An 18,505-nucleotide genomic window follows, 5' to 3' on the forward strand; every position below is an offset into this window, starting at 1 on the left:
GTAAGGGCTAAGGAAAACAGGGAGCCTACAAAGTGAATAGGAATATACATCTAATATTAAAATAATGTCATCAAGCCAAAATAATTAAAAAACAGGAGTACTAAAAATTATAGAGAACAAAGCATATATTATAATATATATTGATACATACATATGTACTCTGTAAAGTAGAAAGCACAGATTCTAAGTCATATTTGGGGAGATATTATAATAGATGCAAAATTAGAATCTGGTAGAATCTGTATTTCCTCTTAACCTGATTACTTCAAGTCTCTCCTGAAAAGTGTTAAATATTTAATGAAGGGATTAAATAGGAGGGTATTTAAGAAATGGGTGGGTCGCTCTGGGTGTTTATAAATCCTGTGTCTTGCTTAGTTGTCCACTCATCTCTGCAGAATCTGGATACCTCTTCCCAAGATGGATTTGAACAGCACTGCAAGTGGTAAATTCCCATCTGTGTTTTGCTGTCTTCTTTGATAATGCCACATGCTTTGTTTATTTTCCAGAGTTTATAAAAAGTAAAATCCCAGTTATGATTAGAGGAATAGACTGTTGAAGCAGGGGCTGTTTTGCAGTGATAAGTTGTGTCAGGGGATTGATGGGTGCTTTGAAGTTAGAGAATGCAATTTCAAATTTAAGAGACAGCCGTGAGTCCCATATGTGGGTTTTCAAAAGTCTTAAAGTTAACACTTTAAATGGAGAAAAATATATATGGAATACATAATATTTTACATTTAGTTTATATCTAATAATTTAACATTTTATATTTATTTAAATGTATTTTATCATAAAGTAACAGTTTTGTGTATTGTATTTTATTTATCCTTTTAATGTTTTTCATATTTTACTTGTTTCATTTATTTCCATTTATTTTCCTAACTCCTATTTTCTTTGCATGTAATTTTGTGGATTTCTAGTAACTTCTTCCTTTGGTAACTCAGAGATGACAGATTGTCATTTTTTCTATTATATATATATTTGACCTATATGTCTCCAATTTTTTCTTTTGGCCACGCCGGGCTGCTTGTGGGATCTTAGTTCCCCAAGCAAGGATTGAACCCAGGCCCTTGGCAGTGACAGCATGGAGTCCTAACCACTGGACCACCAGGGAATTCCCATGTCTCCAATTTAGAATGACTTTAGGTATATCCCTAAAGTAAAAATACAGAATAATCATTGGATCTACAGACTTTCAACCTGAAATAAGATATATGCTCACCCAGTTTTTAATCCATAAACATATCCTTCATACTTCTCCCCATTTTCTCTTCATCAGACATACTATTACAAAAAGAAACCTGGCAAGGCAAGATTATTTACAACCAGAGTCAAAAGAATATCCTCCAAGCATGGTTTGAACATGACCCTTACCCTGAAAAAGCAAGCAGGAAACAACTGGCCAAGGAAATTGGCATTCCAGAATCTAAAATTCAGGTAAGTATCAGTTTTCTATTTCATTATCTGTCAGGTTCAAGGTAAAGAGAAAGGCCAAGCTTAGCACTGGCAGGCGATTCTCTTATGCTGGGTACGTTTCCCAAAGGTTTTTCCTGTTAAATAATATTTAAAACAAAATAAAAACAAGAATTACCTCTTTTACCAATGGTAGAAAACTATTACTTCTTTTACCAATTGGTTGGGGGTATTCACTCTTGGAGAAAAGAATATACTGTTGAGGGTCTCCCAATGGGAGATAATTAAATCAACTTTTGAGATTTAGAGAATATAGGAAATTGGATCACTATGATAATAATATGGTATCAAGTACTGGAATATATACTGCAGAATAATGATTAATATGTAATTATGAGGAAACTGTGGGGTAAGCACTCATGTAAATTCCCAATTCTCAAGCTAGTTTTTTCTTTTTTTTTCACTAATATCTGAAATGTGATTCATACACAGGAGTGTATGAAATAAAATCCCATATTGTATCATTTTGAATTGAACTACTAATGTAAAAATAAAAATAAACTGGATTTCTTCAGTCAGCAAAGAGATAGCTGTAAATAATACAATTATACCAACTGAAACAGTATTGAAATCAATAAAGGTCAGTAAGAAAGGTGCTTTCAGAGGAGAATAATGAGTTCAGATTTTTGTTATCAAAAATAGTCTCCAGGGCTTCCCTGGTGGCGCAGTGGTTGAGAATCTGCCTGCTAAAGCAGGGGACACGGGTTCGAGCCCTGGTCTGGGAAGATCCCACATGCCGCAGAGCAGCTGGGCCCGTGAGCCACAACTACTGAGCCTGCACGTCTGGAGCCTGTGCTCCGCAACAAGAGAGGCCACGATAGTGAGAGACCCGCGCACCGCGATGAAGAGTGGCCCCCGCTTGCCACAACTAGAGAAAGCCCTCGCACAGAAACGAAGACCCAACACAGCCAAAAATAAATAAATAAATAAGTAAATTTTAAAATAATAATAATAATAATTTTAAAAAAATAGTCTCCAATAAGTCACTATATATAAGGGCTATAAGGGCATCAGTCTGAGGGGATGCTGGGGAGAAGAAAAGTTCCTCTTTTCTTAATGCATTTGTTTTAGGTGTAGGAAACAGTTTTCCCAAATCCCAGAATAAAGTGCACTTTGGGGGACTATCTAGTGACTGGCTGCATGAGAGGTACTAGGCCCATTTGAACTGAGGTGGAGGATGGCAAGTCCAGGAAACAATGTAGGATGAGGTTGGTTCTGCAACTGTGTTCAGTAACTTACTTATTAGTTTCCAGTTTCCACTTGGGCTTAAGACTTCTTATTGGAAAATATTTTTATTAATTAATTTAAAGAATAGATATAACCTTTTAGCACAATGCCTGGGATATGAGTGCTACATCAGATATTGGTTATAATTGACACCCTAATCTTACCACGAATTATCAAAATAAAACACTCAGAAATACTTAGAAAGTACCTTGCAATGCCAACTCCAGTAATGAGGAAACAAGCAGAATACAATGGGTTATGTTAGTGATAATAGTTTTAAAGCAAGATATATGGGGTCCCTAGGAGTTTCATTATCTATTGCTGACTATGGGATGAAGTAAGTAAGAGGAAGTGTGGGTGAGTTAGTCCTGCTCTTGACTATGGCTAATTCTACTGCCCTACGTAAAGAAATTCTTTTCTAAGATCAATCCCATATGTATTGTGTATTATGAAATGGTATTCTAATGAAAAGTTGATACAACACAAGGGAGAAAGAGAGAGAGATTGATTTCCTTTGAGAGAACTACACTGTTTTTCTTAAATCAGGGAAATTTATTTTGGATACCCTGAGGATAACCATACAAGAAATGCTAATTTGAGTTGAGAGCAAATTGTGTACTGTCCTGAATTGTATGCTAATAATAGCATCACTCCCAAGATAATACATCGTCTTTCTCTCAGGAATATTATCCCAAGAGCAGTTGATCAATTAGTTTTGTTTAACTGCATTGATATTTGGAATGACACAGACTGAGTTACATGACTTTCACGTTGTCTTTTCCCACTCAGATTGGGTTTAAAAACCACAGAGCAAGACAGAGACGATTGGGGTTCAGCTCCTCCTTAGGAGAAGACCAAACCCATGGACAGAACCAGCCTCAGCCTTATACTCAAGGTAAGAACCCACCAGTCCAAATGCAGTTCATCAGTGGGTCCCATTGAGAGGGGAATCAATTCTGCATGTTGTGCTCAAATTCTCCACAAAGAATCCTTAGTTTTGGAGCCAGTTACAGCTTGTCCTGGGTAACCTAAGGTCTTCAATATAAGCATGGTCCCACAGTGGCTGGGACAGACAGGTTCTGAGCAAGAAAGGCTTTGGACTTTTTGGTCCTGTTGCTCTAAGCAGGGCAACATCCTCCTCTTCTGTCATCTCAGGGGGATTCAGGGGGAGTAAGAGGTCAGCACTATCTTCCCAAGTTTGAGTTTCCAGCTTGAATGCAAAAATGTCCTAAAAACCCTTTTGTCCCTGCGTTCTCTTTAGAATACTTACCAAAAGGAGCCACACGAGACCACACATCCGTTCCAAGATCTCAATCAAACATTCTAGTTCAAGCCTTCAAGAGGAACCAACTCCTTGATATTGCAAACAGGAAAACACTAGCCAAACAGGCATTCCAGAATCGAGAATTCAAGTAAGTTTTATGTCTATGGCAGCAAATATCCCTAACCCATTAAACGATGTTACCCTGAGTGGTTGCTGGAAAACCTTGACTAACCTAGATTACCACAGCAATCAAGGACAAAGGCCTGGGATAGTAAACACCTGGCATTGCAAGTCACATTCCTGCAAAAGGAAGAATTTTCTAATCAAATTGTCAGTGGTGCATCTATTCAGAATCACCAGCAGCAAAACTGGGAAAATGTGAAAGTTAATGCCTATTTTGAGAACACTCTTGTCAGGTTTTCTAAAGCTTGGCACTGCTGTCATTTTGGGCCAGATAATTCTTTCTTGGGAGGGGCAGTCCATGCCAGGTAGAGTGTTTTTCAGCATTCCTGGCCTCTACCAACTAGCTATCCTGCCCATCTCTCCTTCCCCCACTTTTAACACCCCCAAAAAATCTACAAGCATAGTCAAATAGGGGAACAAAAACACCCTCATTAGTACCTTCTTCTACGTAAGTTATGGGGATAGTGGTTCCATATACATTCAACGCTCATGACTGGGAAGCATGTTCATAGGTCTATCAGCACAATGACCCTCATGAACACTTACCTGTGTTTATTAACCCTTATTCAGATTTATACACGTTTACAAGGTATGTATTCCTGTGCACACACTGATTAAGAGGAGGAAAATGTCAACCTCGTCAAGAGATCTTGTTCCCTGATCCATCGTTGAAATTGAAGGGTGGATCCTAAAGCACATGCCTTTTTAGCCAGAGTTTCAATTCATCTATAGTTGACTGCTGAATGTGCTATGACCTAAATCTATGTGTTTGTATGTATGTATATGTTTGTATGTGTGTATATAGACACACACACACACCTCTTGAGATTTGGGCCTATATAATAGGCCCTTTGCTTTACACAGTTTGAGAACAGAGCCAGAATCGCTTGTCTTATGATGTCCACGTCTCTGGTTTTTCTCACGGAGATGTGGTTTCAGGACCCAAGATCTCTGTACCCTGGGCAGAGTAGAAGTGAGCCTGTGAATTCCTTGGTAGATGGCCCAAATGGGAGACCTGGTCTGACAGCTCAGCAGCACAAAATTGACCCGTGCACTCTCCCAGGCAGATCTCATCATTTTCCTTCCTCCAGTTCTTTCAGCAGGAACCAACCATTTCTACCTGTTCTTCTCCCATCCCACGTATCCTCTGTCCCTTGTGTGATCCAAGGACAAAGTGTCACGATGCAGCCCATGAAGGCTGTGCAGAGAGGAGAGAACTCTCCCTCTACTCTAACACTTGGGAATTATGTGCCAGTACTGCTGACTATGGGAGGAGACCCAGATACTCAGTATCCTTTCTGGCCCCAATACCAAGAAGAACGCCAGGATCACCAAGAACAGACTGACATGGGAGTACTGCAGTTGGAAGACTATTCTCAGCCTCAAGCTGAGCACAAAAAACAACCACCGCAGGATCTGAGCCAGGTGGACATATCTTACTTTCTGCAGTGGTGGGATGAGTGCTGCCAGGCTCTGACTGCAGAGTGGGATCCTCAAAAAGGGACCCACTGAAGCAGACTGGTGGCCACAGCACACAGAGTCAGCTGGAGAACCATCTCATGCCCTCAGCCAACCACACCAGCAATATATAGAAACCTCAAGAAGCCTTTAGGTCAACTCCTGCCATCCACAGATTGTCAGTAAAAGGTACAAACTTTTTTGAATCCTGATCCACAGGAAGAGGACCCTCCAGGATTTTCAGGCTCTTCTGAACACTCTGCAAAGCTCACCAGGGCTTGAGCTTCAGGAGGAAGAAGATAGCATTCTGAACCTGATCCAGGCCTCCTTTCTTTTGATGCAGATCAGAGCAATTTAAAGAACAATGAATAAGGAAGTCATCCTGTCAGAGGCAAAACTAAAGCAGGGGGAAGGAAAAACCACTTGGAAACCCACATGGAGGTTGTTTTTCTTGTGGGCAGTGGTTATCTTCTGTACTCCACTAAGTGAAGGATTGTTTCCAAGCTCCACACTGCCTCTGGAAGCACCATGGGCACTAGGTGGTGGACATGTCTGCTGAATTCTTACAGAAAAAAAGTATTTTACTCACAAATATGACCTTCTCTCTGTAATCACCACGTCCTCCACAGTCTGGAAAATCCACAAACTGTAACCTAACTCAGGTGAGAATAGATCTCTGAGGGACATATTAGAACTTCTTTCCCTCCTGGCATCATGAGAGGGCAAACTTGAAATTAGTTCTTTGTGTAGAAAACGAAGGGATGTTGTACTTCCTGATGATGTGAGCTCATAAAAGTGAGCTTTTCCCCAAAGCTCCGAGGGTTTAAATTGGGAACTAGATACTACCTCAGCATCCATCATTAAGGGAATGATTAAATGGATTAGGACAAATCCATAATCCTGAGTAATCTTCACTTAGAAGTGTATTTTTACTTTGACTATTTAAAACATACAAAAAATTACAAGGAAATTATAATAGAAATACCGTGTCATCACTGAACATAGTCTAATGATGCTAATATTTCCACTTTTTTAGTTTTTTGTATATATTTGCAAATATGTATATATATATATGTCCATAATATTTCTCCTCTTATTATAAATACATTATACGTTCATCTAAAACCTGGGATAACCATTCTCATTCTCAGTCTTCCCCCTTCTTTTGAAAAGGTAAATTCTGAAAACAGATTTTGGTGTATGTGGGTTTACCTTGGCAATAAAAATGTCTTTAAAAAATATCACTTTTGTTCATTTTATCAATTTGCTTTCTGTTTTGTCATATTTGCTTTGTTTACTTTCCATATGAAGGTGTTGAAAGACGATCAGTACGCATACATCTAGTTCTACAAAGATACCAGTTTTGCACAAATATAGTCGTGAGGTGGACATCCTTCTGGTATCTGGGTGCGTTACATCCAAGAGTTCTCTAGATGTTTATACACTGAAGCACAAGTGCCAGAATATTCCAACATCAGTATTTACAGCCAAATAACACTCAGCACAAGTTATTTTTCCTAATACGAGCTGTATCTTCATTAACCACTTAGGGAATTAAAACTCACATGCGTATGTGCAGGTATTAGTGGCACAAATCTACAAAAAAAATCTGATATAATTATTTGACAGTGTTGAAACCATGCCTAGTTTGATTTTTAAATTGTTCCCCCACATGATTCTCATGTGGCCAGAGATGAGAGGTCCTAGTATCTTTCCTGTACTTCAAACACATATGTGGACAGAGTTCTCCAACTTATGAAAACAAGTCTGATTATTTGTGAAGGGAAAACTATACATTTGGGTCTATAATCTACTTCTTCATTTATATGCATATCTGTATCTCCATGTTTATATGTATGGATCTATGTAAATATATTATCTATTGTTCATCTACATTGTCTCTACAGCTCCCCTCCATACTCTTCTCTATGCCTATCTCTATATCTACACGTCTAACTATAGCCTCTAGAGGGAGACAGATGGGATGACCTTCTCTAGAGAAATAGGTAAATTTTCACTTCTGAAGCAAGCAGTGGGATTAAGTCTCTAGAGAAAAAGGTAAGGAATAGTATCTGACCAAGAGAACCACGCTGACCAGTTCAGAATCTCCTGTGAGTCAGATGTCCCTTTCATGGATTGGGTGACCAGACATCCTATTCTTATACCAGATTGAGGTGACCATGAATGTGCACTGGGCTCATAGCCAGTGGAGGCCTTAAAGGTCGTCACGGTCGAGGCCTCTACAGCCTGAAAGCAGGGTTGAGAACATGGATCCTGCAGGGTTTTGGCACAGGGTGGCAAGTCCAGTGGACCTTGCTTGGTGCCCAGGGCTGGGGCATCTGACTGCCCCATTCCAGCTCTGTCTCCGATAAAGGGCACCTGCCCTCTTCCTAGAGGCCCCTTGGGTCCCAACAATCTGGTCCCTTAGTTCTTGGACCCCTTGGGGCTGAAAACCTTTGGACGGGAGGGGCCATGGATGAGGTCATGCATCTCGCAGGCCAGTCCTGGTCCAGGTTGTGTCCACTGTTTGGGTGATGGCCAAAGTGCAGACTTCACCTCTGGAGCAGAAATCACTGTATATCCTCTGGAGGGGGCATTGGGGATTCAGTCACTAGCTATGCTGCCTGCTCCTGGGTAGAATATTCTTGCTCCTGAAGAAGGTGACTCGTCCGTACAATGGAAGTTCTTAGCAGACCCTAAACTCCCTGACTTTTATTTGGGTATACACCCTCCCCTTTCAGGCCACATTCCCAGGAAAGGATACACAATCCGCAGCCCAAGGAGTATAGATCTTAATCACTCTAAGTCAATTTCATTTACCCTGCAGAGACGTGGAGTTAGGAAGGGGCACGTGTCACAATTCTGGCCAGTGAGATGTCTATGAGGGACTTCTGAGAAAGGCTGCCCACCAAAAAAGGAGACACTTAGGAGGAAACCCTCCCTCTTCACCTGTTGGAGCTGTAGCTGCCACCTTTCAACCACAAGGGGAGCAGCTGACAGGACATGTTAAGGATGGCAGAGCAGAAAACTAGAACTTTAAAGCCACCCTACCTCAGGGCTTCTTGTTATATATACAAAATATAAATCCCCTTATTTACTAAAGTCCTTTAGAGTTAGGTTTTCTGTTACGTTCAATGAATTACACCTTATTGCTATAGCCAGGTAGGCATATGATTCAGCCAAAAGCATTAGTCCAAAAGCAAGAGAGGATCAGAACAATTCAAACAGCAGCTTCAACTTTTAAAACTCAACTGCACCCACTTAAATGGAATAGGGAACAGAGGAAAATAATGAATAGCCTCAATGTTGCAGAGAAAGAGAAGACAGAATGTTTCTGCCACTAATGAAGTTTTGGAGGTTATTTAAGGTCTAGAAAAATTTCAAAAGCTGGAGTAAGGGGGAGCCAAGGGGGAATAGTGAGGAAGGCCTAGAACTCAAGAGCTAAAATGAGTAAGAAATAATGTATCCCACATCATAAGCAGAAAAGCAAAGCCAAACTCACGAAGTCAAGGAAAGAAAACCCAAAGAACAAGAATCTGGCAGCACAAAGCAGAAGTATCTCAATTCAAGACTTGAACTGCTGGTCTCTGGAGTAGATACAGCCATAGCTCAATGCCATTAACCATTAAGATCCAACTCATTTTCCTTGCTTAGTTTTGTGCTCCCCAAAATACTTCTGATAATTTGTTTCCCCACATATATCCCAGCCCAAGAGATGAAATGACCAGAGAAATTACAAAACCAGATATTTGAAAATTACTCGTTTATAATGAGCACTAGAAGTTGGTGTGTGTTTTGATTTCAACATGTCTTCTGGGAGTCTGGGTAAAATAAATCAGACCCTTTTGCACATGACTGACAAAACTGGAATTTCTAGCTCTATAAAGCCAATAGGCTGTGGTAACTTTATTGAGATACAGACATGCTAGATGACATTTCCATTTCATATCTAAAGCAATGATTTTCAACCACCCTAGGGTCACATCACAATGGAGGAGAACCCATTTTAAACAAATATCCACCACCCAACCCCTCCCAAGCCCCATTTAAGAATCACTACTGTAGGGACTTCCCTGGTGGTCCAGAGGTTAAGACTCCATGCTTCCACTGCAGGGGGCGCGGGTTCGATCCCTGGTCAAGGAACTAAGATCCTGCATGCCATGCAGCACAGCCAAAAAAAAGAATCACTACTGTAGTGAGCTACGTTTACTGCTGGGTGTGTGTTGTATCCTTCCAACATTCTAAGGAGGAAAAGGTTAAATGCTTTGCTTTAGGCTGGGTTCTCCCAGAAGCAGACTCTAAGGAAAGAATGTGAACTTAACTGATGATTCTAGGATGCACTAGTAGGGAAGTGGGTATGTAAAATAAGAGGAGGCCTATGCAGGTGCATTCATACCACTGTGGGCAACTATGCTTTCTTCTACTGGCGGCCTCGGATGGTATGGAAACCATTGCTCCACTCAAGGGGTAACTCAAATATTCAGTTGTCATTTCTCTGGTGAGCAAGGAAGCTGGGTATGCATCCTCTGATTCCTATTCACCATTAGCTGAAAGCTGCTCTCAGGGGCATTAACTCCACAGCACTTCAAGCAGAGAGAGAGCCTCAGGAAGGTGCTTGCAGTAGGACTCCTGTTGGTGGCAAGTGCTGGAATGGTGAGTGCTCAGGCATTTGGGACAGGCACTGACACCTTCTGTTACCGGATGGTTCCTTATTGGCTTCTCTTCCCTTTTGACTCTCAGCAGTTCACCTTGTTATGCCATCTTTCACAGTCCCTGACACAGATCTTCTCTTTGCTCCACCCAGAAGAAACAGTTTCTTTCTAATAATCCATTAGCTCTTAAATGGAACTCTTTATTGGTTCTAATTACTAAGAGCCAAAAATGTTAGTTCCTTTATGGTTTTTATACCCAAAAGGTTTTGTGAATACAATCAAAGAAAACACTTTGTGGAGACTCAAATACAAAGTTCTATTTATTTTCAATAATGAAATCAACACAACAAAGAGGAATTAATCCTCTAATTTTTAAATCTAATACTATTCTTAGCACAAAACTATCCTCAATAAATAAAAACACATTACTAGTAACCAAGTAAGACTTTTCTCAAGACTCTCTAAATTTTTGTTTGTGTTTTAAACAAAACTGGATGGTAGGTAAAGAAACACATGCTAGAGACTTAACTGACATAGACCTGAAGAAAAGAACAGCCAACAAACAGGCTCCCCAAATATAAGTTGGCAAAAGGAATATGGGGTTTTCAAAGCAGCCCAGAAATCAGAGTTCACTGGGGGATGCAAGGGTTTGGGACAGTCCATGTTCAAAGGCCTTGTAATTAAATCTTTCCACATTCCTAGATTCCTGATTTGGAATCTATCATAATCTAGAGAAGCTTCTGCCAAAGGATAGGAGGCTCTTTATTTATGCTTTCTGAAAAGATCCATCTAATTTTCCGCCTTTGACTTTGTCACTAGCTCCTCTCACCAATACAGCAGGGATTCCATTCCAGAAAGCGGTTATTACTATGTAAACCAACCTCTCTGTTTTTGATTTTCCTTTTACAAACACATTGATACTGCCAGGAACAGCTCTAAATATATCCAATTTCTTTTATTTTCATCCTCCAACTTTACTTGGCTATAAAATCTAGGACTCACAGAGCAACAATAGCATTGGTCAAAAGATGAGTGTCAGTTCCAATGTAAACATCTCTGAAGTTCAATAGTCACAAAAAATTTTTTAATGCCTTATCTGCCAAACCGTTTTTTTTTCATTATCTTGCCAATTATTTCTTTCGGAATTCAATCCTCCGAGCTACATTCTGAGCACCAAATTTTTTGACCAGTGCATCTCGGGTACCCTCATCATCTTTTTGCAAATCTAAGTCATCCTGTCGGGACCAAATGGGATACCCATCAGCCCTCTGACCAGACTCTAAAAAGGAGGAAGTAGCCTCCAGCTCACCACTATTTTTTAGGAAGGCCTGTGTAACTGTTGACAGATCCAAGTTAAACTTTTCCATTAACTGCCGGATGATCTTAATGGCAGCTCCCACCTCTGGTGCGGAAACTTTTTCTTCTTCTTCTTCTTCATCAGGCTGTGTTTCTGAGTCTTCCTCAGGTGTGGGTGGATCATCATCACACATTGTTATATGTATTTCAAAATCAGGGCTCTCATCCACCTAGAGAAAGTGATGAATACGACCAGTTCCTAATTACCAAGTCATGAATACTTACTCTTAAAATATCTGGTCTCTCCCAGCTACCACTTCCTTGCCCTTTTCACCTCAATCACACTGGACTTCCTTCAGTTCCTCTTATGTGCTATGTTCCTTCTTACATTTACTCATGTTGGATGTGTGCATACGTGTATGTATGTGTATATATATGTATGTATATGATAGGGTAAGGAGAAGTGTGAGTGTGAATGGGGGTATATATGTGTGTGTGTGTGTGCATGTGTACATACGTACGTATGTGTATGTATATGGTATTCCAACAGAACATTAGAAGCTACACTGAATGTGAAAAATAAATGTTACGTGCATACACATATATGTATACACATGTATGCACTAGATTATTTGTTAAAAATTTGACTTCACTCTCAGATTGTAAGCTCCATAGGGCAGGAAATGTTATGTTTTGCTCATCACTACATCCCCAGTGCCTACCAATGCCTTCACATGGTAAGTACTCAAATAACATTGCTGTATGAATATATTAGGGTCTCCATGCTACACTACATTTAGGCACGTTACAAAGCGTGTTATGTGAGAGGAGACCTATGTAGGCCATGTTTGAGTTGTTGAGAGTATCTGAAAGTTTACAGAAAATGAACCAACTTTAAATTAAATGAACTTCAAATTATTTTCCTGTTTTAGACTGACGCATAACCATTTTTCTTAGTGTTAGTTAAGAAAAGTTAATTAACAAGATCCTTTTTCTTAAAGAAAATATGCACATATAATTTGTATTTTTTTATTACTCATTATTTTATGGTTGCCTTTCTCTATAACTATGATTAAATATGGGATTCCAACAAAGTTTTAGAACTTAACTGAATATGGAAGAGCTAAAAAATTCTAAAAAAGCTCTAAGTATACAAAGAGCTAAAATTGCTTGATAAAAAATTAACCTCTTTAAAAAATTACTTTTACCTGAGAAGAAGAAAAACATTTTAAAAAGATAAATCTGCAATCTTAACTTAGAAAAACTTACAGATGAAAGTACTCAAAGTAAGATGCTTTGTACTGCTTAAAAATAATTCTCCCCTATCTTTCTCCCTCCCCTCCTCCTTAAATCATCCTACCAAAAACTAAAAGTACATGCCCAGAACCTTGATCAGTCCCACCTTCCATTTTCCTCCTCCATCTTGAACTTCTCTCTTACCTTTCTGGGCCTCAGGTGTATAAAAAGGACAGATGGGAAGACCAATTTCAAAGGAGGAGAATGGACGTAGGAAAAAAATATGAGTTAAATCTAGTTAACATACCACAATATCCTCAAACTCCCGGGTGGCTTCTACAAGCATCTTTTTGACTGCTTCTTCATTCTCCTTGATCTCTTCCTTTTCAAATTCTTCTTCAGGCAAGTCTGGAGTTCTCTTATTTTGTGGTTCTATTAAACAGAACAGCACCAGATTAGAATTAGCCTTTTTTACAGAAACCAAAAATATAGTGAACGCTCTGTGAGCTCTGGGCCAGAAGTGAGCCTGCACTTTTCTCCTATTAGAAAATATCTGTTTTTGATCAGAAGGGTAAGAAAAACATGACATGCATGTTCAATAATTTCTACTCTTGCTTCTGAAAAGTTGTACAATAAAAATGGTGATAATTTTCCTAGGTTCTGATATGTAAAGTAAAAATACTCTTCAAGCTTAATTCATTTTTCGCTTTGTATTTATAGATCTTGCAAATTAACAAAACTGTGCCATAAATTGGGTTCTCTGGGAAGTAGGTTCTGAGATGGAGATTAACATGTAAGGTGTTGATTAGGGAGTGTTCACTGGGCAGAAAGAAGCTGAGCTGTGAGAGTTCCAACAAGGCCTCAACTGAAACCATGTACAAGTCTGGAGCTAGGAAGGCCCTACAGAGTTGACCAAGTTCGGGCAAGGGAGCCAAGATGTTATTATAACCCCGCATAGATTAGTCATTGGATGCTAGCCTAGAATGACAGAACCTTGGGTAAGGCAGTTCTCCCAGCTGAAGATAGATCTGGGGGGTCTACCACAATCCACCACATACCATCTACAGAAAGGAGAGCCTCCGAAAGCTAAACATCCTCCTATTTCCCTTTTACTCTTTGTTCTCTGAGGACTTAACTCTGCTATTTTCCACTTAACAAAGACTGACTACTGACTACTAAGGGGCAACACGAGAGAGTTTTTTGTGATGGAATTGTTCTGTATCCTGATTTTGGTGGTTACATCACCACCTGTACATGTGTTAAAACACCTAACTGGAAAACTGTATGGCAGTTTCTTAAAATATTAAACATATAATTACCATATGATCCAGCAATTCCACTTTTGAGAATACACCAAAAAAAAAAAAAAAAAAGCAGGGTCTCAAACAGGTATTATTAACCCATACCACAGCAGCATTATTCACAATATCCAAGATGTGGAAACACTAGGAACAAAATTCTCACACATGTTGCAACATGGGTTGGTGTTTAACAGGTACAAATTTCAGTTCTGGAAGACGAAAATGTTCTAGAGTTGGATGGTGGTGATGACTGCATTACAATGTGAACATACTTAGTGCTACTGAACTGAACACTTAAAAACAGCTAAAATGGTATATTTTATCTAATGTACATTCTACCACAATAAAAAAAATTTAAATACATAACTGTACACCAAAATAAGTCAATTTTATTTTACATAAAATTTTAAAAAGAAGCCTTATATTTTAGAGATACATGCTGAAACAGATAAAATGGGATAATGCCCGGCACTGGCTTCAAAATAATCCCAGAAGTCAGGATGAAAGGTGTAGATGAAAAAACTGGCCACAAACTATAATCAGGTGAAGTTGGGTGATGGGTACATGCATTATACTATTCTCTTTCTACTTATGTAAATGTATGAAATTTTCCATAATAAAAAGTGTAAACAAATTATGGCTCACATAATGAAACACAATGCAATGAACAAGAAAGGAATGAAGCAAACAATGAGCAGACACACAAAAGCTTCAAGATCTATTAAGTTAAAAAAAAGAAAGCAAACTGCAGAACAAACTTCTGTCTAGTGTGCTAGTGTTACTATGAGCAAAAAGGACACAGACAGGGGACAACAACAGTGGTTGCCTCTGGGAGAGGAAGCAGGGGAAGGGGTATGGAGCAGTGAAACTCACTTTTCACTATGTACTCTTTTACACTTGGAGTATATCTGTAGGATAAATTCCTAGAGGCAATATTACCATGTTTAAGGGAACATGTATTTTAAATGTTGTCAGATGGTGTCAAAATTCCTTCCAAAGAAATTGTACCGATTTCCTTCTATTAATAATGTAGGAGTGTACTTGTTTTCATATACCTCGTTAACTCTGGGTATTACCCATTTTATTAGCTATTGCCAATCTAACAGATAAAATGACATTGCCTTGCTCTGATCTACTTTTCTAAAAAACACACCACACACACTTATTTCAGTTTCCACGGGCAGAAGTACAGGCATGGCTTGTATTGGTCCTCTGCTCAGGATGTAATTTTTTGTTTGTTTGTGGGGCTGCACCTTATGGCATGGGGGCGGGGGGGGGGGGGGGGGGCGCGCGGATCTTAGTTCCCTGACCAGGGATCGAACCGTGCCCCCTGCAGTGGAAGCACGGAGTCTTAACCACTGGACAGCCAAGGAAGTCCCCTCAGGGCCTAATTTATTTTTATTCAGTAACAATATTTCTGCATTTGTTTATTTGCCATTTATCTATTTCCTTTTCTGGAAACTTCCTGTTCCATTTCCTTTGCTCATTTTTCTACTAGTTGTTCTTTTACTTACTCACTTCTGCAAGCTCTTTGGACATTAAGGAAACTCACTCTGTTGCAATGTATTGGAAATATTTTTCCAGTTTGCCCTCTGACTTTATCATGAGAAGCTTTAAGTAATCAAATATATAAAGTTTTTTCTTAGTCTTCCTGGTTTCAGAACTATCAACATGTAACTATTAAAAGGGATACTCAGAAAAGAAAAAAAAAAAAAAAAAAAGGGATACTCGGGGACTTCCCTACTGGCGCAGTGGTTAAGAATCCGCCTGCCAGTGCAGCGGACACGGGTTCAAGCCCTGGTCCAGGAACATCCCACATGCCGCGGAGCAGCTAAGCCCGTGCACCACAACTACTGAGCCTGCGCTCTAGAGCTGGCGAGACGCAACTACTGAGCCCACATGCCACAACTACTGAAGCCCGCACACCTAGAGCCTGTGCTCTGCAACAAAGACAAGCCACAGCAATGAGAAGCCCGCGCACAGCAATGAAGAGTAGCCTGCGCTCTCCGCAACTAGAGAAAGCCCACGTGCAGCAATGAAGACCCAACGCAGCCAAAAATAAATAATAAAATAAAATTAATTAATTAAAAATAAAATAAAATTTAAAAATAAAAAGGGTACTCGGGAATTCCCTGGCAGTCCAGTGGTTAAGACTCTGTGCTTTCACTGCCATGGGCCTGGGTTCGACCCCTGGTCGGGGAACCCTGCAAGCCGCGGCCAAAAAAAAAAACACAAAAAACAAAAAAGGATACTCATCCACATTTTCTCCTGGTCATGATTTTAATTTTTACATTTAAATGCCTGAATATCAAAACACTGAGTAGGGTGAATCCAGCTTAATTTTGTCCCAAGTTCCAATTGGTCTACCACTCATCTCCACACCACTGATTTAAAATCAGGGCCCTACATGATCTCCTTCACCCATACACACAGCCCTATCTCTCCAAGAATTCTCCCTCTTGCTTCCTCCATCCCACACACAGGTCTCTGTTGCTCCAAGAACACACCAGCCATACTCCACCTCAGGGCCTTTGTACTTAATACTCCCTAAGCCTGAAACACTCTTTCTCAGATAACCACCTGCTGAGTTCTTTCATTTCCTCTGGTCTCTGCTCAAGCATCAGCTTACAACAGTGACCTTCCCTTCTCACCCTGTAGAAAACAACTCTCCGGCCCTTACCCTGATTTATTTTTTTCTATAGCACTTCCCGCTGCCCAGGTAGCATTTTAGGCTCCAAGACTAAAGGGAGTTTTATTTACTGTTATATCCCAGCAGGATAAATGTCTGGCACTCAAATATCTGTTGAATGAATGACTCTCAAATGTCACTTTTACCAAAAACAAAATTCCTACTAAGCATACTGAATAGGAGAAACAGATTTTGCCTCCCCAGACTTCAACTGTTATGCGGAATAGCCACATAAGGGAAGCTGGGGAAGCAGCATGACTCTTTAAACAAAAGGGTCTGTCAGTTTACGCTGTCAATACCCGTTTTATCAGAAGTGAAGCATCTCAACAGCTATGCACTGTGTCCTAACCGCCACTGAATCCCAATATTCTGTTCAACTGCGTTAGAAATACACTTCACCCGAGCGAAACGAGGAAGCGACTTCCCACTGAGAACCTTCTTATGTGAAGATGCAGTCATTTAAGCCAAGAAATTAAAATAAGCTGGTCTGGCAGGCATGGCTTTAAAACGTCTTATACTGAATGTACCTGAATACACAAGAAATATTTTTTAAAACTAGTCTGGGAAATCTCTGAAAAGATACCCAAGAAGCTGGTTCCCCGTTGTCTCTGGGGGGGGGGGGAACTAGGTAGCTGTTGGTAAAGGAAAGGAGGGAGAATTTTCCACATACTCTTTCTGCACCTTTTGAATATCAGACCATGCCAATACCCCAGTTATTGGAAAAGTGAATTAAGAGAGACCTTAGAAAATGGCGCAATTTTACCCGGATGTCAAAGGGGGGGAGGAGGAGGAGGGGGCTGGGCGAAGCTCCCAAAGACGCCAACATGGACGCCCAACAGAAGGGGAGAGACGCCGACGCCCCCGCCCCAGCCTCACACAGGGGACAGCAGAGGGCTCGCGCGTTCGCAGCAAGCCTCACCCCCGCTATCAGCATCCTCGGGGTCTTGCTCAGCTTTCCGCTTGAGTTTATGGGAGGAGGGGCTCACTGGGGCCTCCCCCAACAGGTACTTATGCTCCTGGCCCCGCAGGCGCTTGAGGTAGCGGTCCTTCATGGACTGCCACGAGTGCTGGGTGAGCGAGCTCTTCTCCATCGCTTTCCACAAGGCGTTGCCGGTGACGGAGCTGGGCGAGCGAGCATGCTCTTTCACGTAGGTCAAGATGGCCACGTCGTCCGCGTCCGTGAAGACCATCCGCCCCGCGTGCGGCTGCAGCTCGGGCTCCGCGGCGGCGGCGCCCCCAGCCTGAGCCCCGGGCTTCGTCTCTGGGGCCTGGTCGGCCCCTGGAGCCGGGCCCAACCGGTAGGCCTCCAGCTCGAGCCTCTCGTTGCGCTCCACGCAGTCCAGGATGTACTGCGTGGAGATGAAGTCGCCCGAGGCCTCGGCCGCCGCCTCCCCGGGCTGAGCCAGCAGCACGGCCCCGGGCTCCTGCACGCGACACAAGGTGCCGCCGCCGTGCAGGATGAGCGTCGAGAGCCGGCGCTTCGCCGGGCTGGGACGCACGTAAAAGGACATGGAGCTGCCATCCTCCCTCACGAACAGAGTCGAGGAATGGGTTGGCCCATTGGGGTCTTTGCCCAAATCCATCGCCTCAGCCATAGCTCACGCCGAGCACCAGAAGAAGCTGCCGTCTTGCCAGCCCTCGGCACACAGACCCCAGAGCCTGAGGTAACGCTCCAGACACCACTGCCACCGCCCCGCAACCCCGTACTACGCCTGCGCAGCAGTTGCGC

At 41.3% G+C, this 18,505-nt stretch overlaps 2 protein-coding genes across 2 annotated transcripts in view; one reads left to right on the forward strand and one right to left on the reverse strand.

Annotated features, from left to right (window-relative positions):
- Positions 1-5,656, forward strand: part of DUXB (double homeobox B) — a 28,555-nt gene extending 22,899 nt beyond the window's left edge. The window contains 5 exon segments of the mRNA XM_061172417.1: positions 1,277-1,434; positions 3,487-3,592; positions 3,959-4,075; positions 4,078-4,109; positions 5,072-5,656. Coding sequence (XP_061028400.1) covers positions 1,277-1,434; positions 3,487-3,592; positions 3,959-4,075; positions 4,078-4,109; positions 5,072-5,656 — 998 coding nt within the window.
- A 4,966-nt stretch (positions 5,657-10,622) lies between these two features.
- On the reverse strand, positions 10,623-18,486 carry TERF2IP (TERF2 interacting protein). The gene is made up of 3 exons (XM_061172668.1): positions 17,696-18,486; positions 13,094-13,218; positions 10,623-11,780 (listed from the first exon to the last, which is right to left on the reverse strand). The coding sequence occupies exons 1-3, from the start codon at positions 18,369-18,371 to the stop codon at positions 11,385-11,387; spliced, it is 1,197 nt and encodes a 398-aa protein (XP_061028651.1). The 5' UTR covers positions 18,372-18,486; the 3' UTR covers positions 10,623-11,384.
- Between the last annotated feature and the right edge of the window lie 19 nt (positions 18,487-18,505).

The sequence above is a fragment of the Eubalaena glacialis genome, chromosome 18 (assembly GCF_028564815.1).
Source record: "Eubalaena glacialis isolate mEubGla1 chromosome 18, mEubGla1.1.hap2.+ XY, whole genome shotgun sequence".
In the NCBI taxonomy this organism is placed as follows: Eukaryota; Metazoa; Chordata; class Mammalia; order Artiodactyla; family Balaenidae; genus Eubalaena; species Eubalaena glacialis.

Coding starts and splice junctions, on each gene's coding strand:
- TERF2IP (XM_061172668.1), bottom strand. CDS start 18,371: ATGGCTGAGGCGATGGATTTGGGCAAAGACCCCAATGGGCCAACCCAT. Junction 13,219..17,695: donor CGAGGATGCTGATAGCGGGG/GTGAGGCTTGCT, acceptor TCTGTTTAATAG/AACCACAAAATAAGAGAACT. Junction 11,781..13,093: donor GGGAGTTTGAGGATATTGTG/GTATGTTAACTA, acceptor CACTTTCTCTAG/GTGGATGAGAGCCCTGATTT.